Consider the following 5,913-nt stretch of genomic DNA (forward strand, 5'->3'; position numbering starts at 1 on the left):
TGAGTTGCAGTCTTCTGTTAGGCATTAAAGAGGACTCCTGTTAGCTGCTTTTTGTTTCACATTTGAAATGTTTTCCATCAGAAGAAAATAATCTTATATCCTTTGTTTTGTTTTGCAGATCTACACTTATTATTTTTACAAGTTTCAGGTTAAATACCAGAGTTTACCAATATGTAAACTCTATATGAAGACTAGTTTTTATTATCAAGTTATGCTATAACATGGTAGCTAGTTCTCTTAGTTACTCTTCAAACTGTCATCTTTGTATGGTTTTGTTTATTATATATTATTATTGGCAGTATTTGTAAGTTCTCTTGAGGTGGTTAGTTAGATTAGATGGTTCTGACTCCAATTGAAGATGTATGATACTCTACATCAGAAAGCCTCGACAATGTGTGTTCATAGAGGTTAGGTAGCTGAATGGATAAGATGAGTCTTAAGGGAACTAGCCATAAGTCTTTGAAGGATGGAAACTTCACTCCGTAGGGAATGATCCATAAGGATCCATAGGTCCTTGTAACTTTGCTCTGCAGAGAACAAGCCTGCAGTCACAAAGGGGATTGTAAGTCCTATGGGAACTAGCCAGAGGTCCTTCCAGAATTATGAAAAGTTTAGAAAGAAGGAGAGATCCAGGGAAGACAGAGAGAAAGAAAGACAAATATACATTTCCAAAAATAACACTAGAATGTACTGATTCATTATCTATATTGTTACTCACTGCTTTCTAAGGAGAATTCCCTAAAGAGGTAATCCACACATTGCTATATCAAGTTGCATTATTTTATCTCTCTGGGGCTATTAGATCCCATCAAGAGATGCTATGTGTAAGACGTTAGCTTTTAGTGGATCAGAAGATTCTATGGTAATATTTATTGATTCTAATAATACACTTAAGAATATTACAACATGTTACTTAGTTTTAATCTATACAATCAAAGTATTTTAAAAAAATATACATTTTAATAAATGATGACAGTAGTAGTTCTTGTTGTGGCAGCTAGGTGTCCAACAGATAGTAGCATTGGTGCTACAGTTTAATACACTTTTAAATAACTTTTTGGTAAATCTTCATGATTTGAAAAGGTTTATTGAGTGTTGGTTAATTTATATTAATAGGCACATATAGTACATTCTGGAAATCAAGAGAATTAGAGTAAACTTGAAGCTCATATGATAGATTTTGACAGGGTGTGCCTATACACTCCTCTGCTAGGTGCTAAAGAGGCTGAACTCAACCTGAATTACAGCCAAACTCGTGTCCAGCATGGTGTATATTAGGAAATATTTATTATCAATGTTTACCTTCATATTTAAAATTTGAACATTTGAGGAATGGTGTACACTATTCACCCACAACCGATTTTACTACACAAGTATACCTTTATCTTTATTTTTGGGTTATTCAATACACAAAATAACCAAATAATCTATTAATATAACTGTTATCATGATTTTTTAGAGAAATAATTCTTTATTTCAGGTTTTTCATATTTTATAAAAATGTTGGGGCCCGCCATTGGTTATGCACTTGCATCTCTTTGTCTCAAATTTTACATATCACCAACTTTAACACCAAAAATTGATAATAAAGATCCAAGATGGCTTGGTGCATGGTGGATAGGTAATACAGCAATAAAAACATTAACAAAAAAATTGTTTTCTTTACATAGATTATCAATTTAATGACAACATTTTCTTTTCATTTTCAAAAATATAAGGTTGGTTGATTCTCGGCTTGGTAATGTTCATTTGTGCTTCATTACTTGGTCTTTTTCCCAAAACATTGCCAAGAGCAGCACTCAGGAGGACTCAATCTCAAGACAAAACAAAAGAAGTCGAAGATATGCCTGCATCACTTCAAGGTAATTTTATGATAAAATAATGTTCATTTTTAAGTTTAGAAAACAAAAAAGATATGACTTCATCTATGTTAGATTGTCTATATGTCAATGACTTCAATAATTATAATTATAAAAATAAGGCCTCTAACAAATTCAAAATAAGTTTATTTCAACTTCTTTCTAATTTTTTGACAAAAATTACATTTCGCTTTCAGTATAAGTTTGATTTTATTTTCACTTCATTCTTAACCTTTTTTTTTTTTTACCATTCCCTTACCAGTCATCTATCACATACATAGGAAGGGGGTAATTTACAGAATACCACCCTATTCTAACCATTTTGAAACAATTATTTGTACGAGTTTTAATTAAACACTGATATTCCTACAGCAGAGCAATATTCTAAAAATTGTTGGTATTAACCAATTTATCTCAATAATTGTGTAACACTTCAAACCATCCCATATGTAGTCGACTAAATTTCTCAAAAGTTTGATTGTGTATGAGGGTCTTAAACCTTTTTTTTTTTAAATTAATTTAATTTTAAGGATTTAGCTCGAAAATTATATCAAGAATCCTAAAATGTTTTTAATGATTCAGTATTCACTCTTTATTGCAAATATAATTATCAAAATAGTAGAAAGCTGTTTCATTTAATATCCTTGTTTCATTCAATCTGACCATAATAGATTTCAGAATGATTTTCTTTAGAATTATTGATTATGCTTATTTTAAAAAAAGAAAAAAAGTTTTAATACTTCAATTTCCAGACATGTTTCAGACATTTAAACGGCTTCTAGCAAATCGAACGCTGATGTGCAACAATTTTGCAGCTGTATTCTATTTCATGGGTTATATGCCCTATTGGGTATTTATGCCAAAGTATATTGAAATAATGTATAAGCAATCAGCATCAAAAGCAAGTCTCATTACAGGTATCAAATACATTTTTGTCTCATTTAATTTCTTACATGTTCTTTGCCTTTTTTTTTTCAATTTCTTTTCCTTTTACTTAAGTGCATGTAAAACTTTTTTTATTTCATTACATTTAGGTACTGTAGGCTTAGTGTTTTCTGCTATTGGTATATTGATCAGTGGATTGGTAATTACGAAATATAAACCTGGCGCCCGATCACTAGCCATGTGGAATGTGATTGTTGGAACGATTTCAGCACTTGGTCTTGTATCTTATGCATACCTTGGCTGCCAGGCAAATGATACCCAAGGGACTATTCTTGGTTCTGGAGAGTAAGAAAATATTATATTTCTATTTTAATCAGGTCACCATGTGATATTATAAAAGATCAAATAGATTAATCTCTATTATTAGTGTTTTTAGAAGTACCCACAACAATACTTGTTTGTTTGTTGAACAGCACACTAAGAATGAACTATTTCTTCTCTGAGTCAAGGCTAAGGCTGCTGTTACCATCTTTATTCGTTAACAACTGAACATCTTTTTTTAACAAACTTTACCTATTAGACATAAGATTATGTTCAAAACAAGACATATGCAGCTTAATTTTTAATAAATTTCAGTTTGGTTGTACAGAACTACAGGGTACCACCTTATTCGAGTCCTGGAAAATAACAACTAAACATAAAGGACAAATCCAGGCAATAGAAATGTGGTACCTGAGGAATTTGGAAGGAAGAATCAGGTGGGACAGGTTAAAGAATACTATAGTAAGGACCAATCTCATGGTGTCATACATACCACTATAGAGGAATCCCAACTAAGGTAGTTTGGCCATCTTCTTAGAATGTCAATCCATCATCTTGCCAATGAAGGGAAGGTGGAGATGAGGTGGCCAAGAGGTAGACCCAGAATCACCTGAGAGCAGAACCCAAAATCTTCTACAGAAGAAACCTCAACTGGGAAAAGAAGAATGTGCAACAGTGGCAATAGGAGGCAGCTGTACAATTAGGAACCTCATATTGTTATGCGGTAACAATGATTTTGGATTGTGATTTGAAGTAATAAAATCTCAAATCATGTTGGAATGGATAAAGTGCATCGAAATGCAAGTTAATACCAATAATCATTCAATTTAATAAGGAAATTATCTATAACTCTGCAAAAATTATTAACTTCGGATTATAATACAATTCTTTCAACTTATTACTAAAAAACGATTATGACAAAATACAACAATTATACTCTCCTTTTCTTAGAAATTTATAACATTTAATAGAATAATAATCTAATCTTATGTGATATGATTTTGTCTCTTTTTTAAGTCTTTATGAATATCTATATTTTGTTCATGGCAACAATTTATATTTTTAATATTTTCATAATCTCTCTAGATGTAAAAAATATCTACAATATATTTGTAGCTCTTAGTGTTTAATTGTATGAGTACAATTTATTGAGCCTCATATAATTTTATTCCTCAGATTAAATGCCACTCAAGTGTGCAATATGAAGTGTAATTGTGATTATGTAAAATATTCTCCTGTTTGTGCTTATGGTAAATCGTATATATCTCCTTGTCATGCTGGATGCAAAAACTCAGAAATCCTAAGCAATGGAGCCAAAGTAAGAATATATTTTTAATCAATTTGGAATTTTAAATTTGCTAAATAAATGCTTATTCTTTAAGTGAATACTCATGCTGTAGTAGCAACACTGCTAGTATCTGCTGGTCACCACTTTAGCTGCTGTTAGAACCCTTATGGTCCAACTTGACGCATTATAACTGCTGAAACTTAAACCACCATAGACTTCATTGGAACTATCTTAAAATATTAATTTGAAACAATTTTGCAAATACTTTAACTTAACTTGTTTAAGGCCATTATATTGCTATATTCTTATTATAATCTTCTGATCTACTAACATCTTATATTTAGCATCTGTTGATAGCATTTTTAACTCCTAAAGAGTCACTAACGCAATCTTAGCAACTGAAATCAATCTTCCTCGCAAATTCACTTTCTTAGGAGGCAGTGAGTTATAATATACATTAGAGGATCAGAATATTCTGATTTTATTTTTGGAAATGTAAATGATATTATTATTCTACTCTGCCTTCTCTGGATCTCTTCTTCTTCTTGTACTCTCTGTCCTTTCACTAAGATTTACAGAAAATACATGTAGGAATAATAACTCTTTTGACTGTAAATGAATACCTTACAAAGAGAAGTATCCTGCAAGGACCTATAATGAATACCTTTAGGACTTGCCATTCCATACAAGACCATAAGTGAGTACCTTACAGAGTGGAATTTCCATCCTGTATTCTTCCTGTCAATTCAACTCCTACCCAGGAAAGGAATAAAATATAAAAGAACCTAAAGGACAGAAGACTAAAAGACCACTGCCAAATCCATTGCAGTTTGACCTCTACTGGGAATCTAAGTCATGGATTCTATTCTTAAGAAGAGACAAACCCCAGCAACATTAAGGGATGTCATCTTCAAAGCTTTCTTCCCAAAATCTTAGAGTTTAAGGCAACTATAATTCCAGCAGCTCATGCCTAACATTAACCAAAACAAGCTCAATCCAAGGGCAAAACTCAACAATAATCCATTAGATTCATTTTCAGAAATATTCAAATTATATATTTAGGTTGCTTGTTCGTTATATGCTTATGTTCTTATGCTGTAAGAAATAGTTGAGTTAAAGTAAGGTACATCTAAGATGAGTTTATCTGTGGGTAACAGAGGGAGAAGGGTGCACAGTGGCAAACTCATTTTAGACGTAATTGCGAAGTGGTTGTGTTAGATCTGACTCCAACTGACAATATGAAGGTACAGAGGTAAGGCCCTGACAATACATGCTCAAACAGATTATGTGTAGCTGGTTAGGAGGTAAATTGACAGGATGAGTCTTATAGGTGCTAGCCACAAGTCCTCAAAGGATGGCAACTTCACTTTAGAGGGTAATAGTCTGCAGTCACAAAGGAGGAATGTAAGTCTTAACTGGTTACTAGCTGCAGGACCTTGATGGAAGAAAACCTTCATTCTACAGGATACTAGCCTGCAGGCATGAAGGAGAATGTAGGTCCTGACTGGTTACTCATCATAGGTCATTACCATAAGATTAAAGGTATAGGAAAGAGGAGAT

The 5,913-nt window shown here is 32.4% G+C and overlaps 1 protein-coding gene across 1 annotated transcript in view; it reads left to right on the forward strand.

Moving 5' to 3' along the window:
- Positions 1–5,913, forward strand: part of LOC106680829 (Organic anion transporting polypeptide 58Dc) — a gene marked incomplete at its 3' end in the record, with an annotated part of 65,682 nt that overhangs the window by 56,779 nt on the left and 2,990 nt on the right. Inside the window, exons 5-10 of the mRNA XM_067045689.1 lie at positions 1,481–1,621; positions 1,719–1,862; positions 2,612–2,776; positions 2,894–3,089; positions 4,242–4,383; positions 5,851–5,860. Of these exons, the coding sequence (XP_066901790.1) occupies positions 1,481–1,621; positions 1,719–1,862; positions 2,612–2,776; positions 2,894–3,089; positions 4,242–4,383; positions 5,851–5,860 (798 nt within the window). The remainder of the gene's footprint in view (positions 1–1,480; positions 1,622–1,718; positions 1,863–2,611; positions 2,777–2,893; positions 3,090–4,241; positions 4,384–5,850; positions 5,861–5,913) is intronic.

The sequence above is a fragment of the Halyomorpha halys genome, unplaced genomic scaffold (assembly GCF_000696795.3).
Source record: "Halyomorpha halys isolate HHAL.00 unplaced genomic scaffold, Hhal_1.1 Scaffold292.1, whole genome shotgun sequence".
Taxonomy (NCBI): domain Eukaryota; kingdom Metazoa; phylum Arthropoda; class Insecta; order Hemiptera; family Pentatomidae; genus Halyomorpha; species Halyomorpha halys.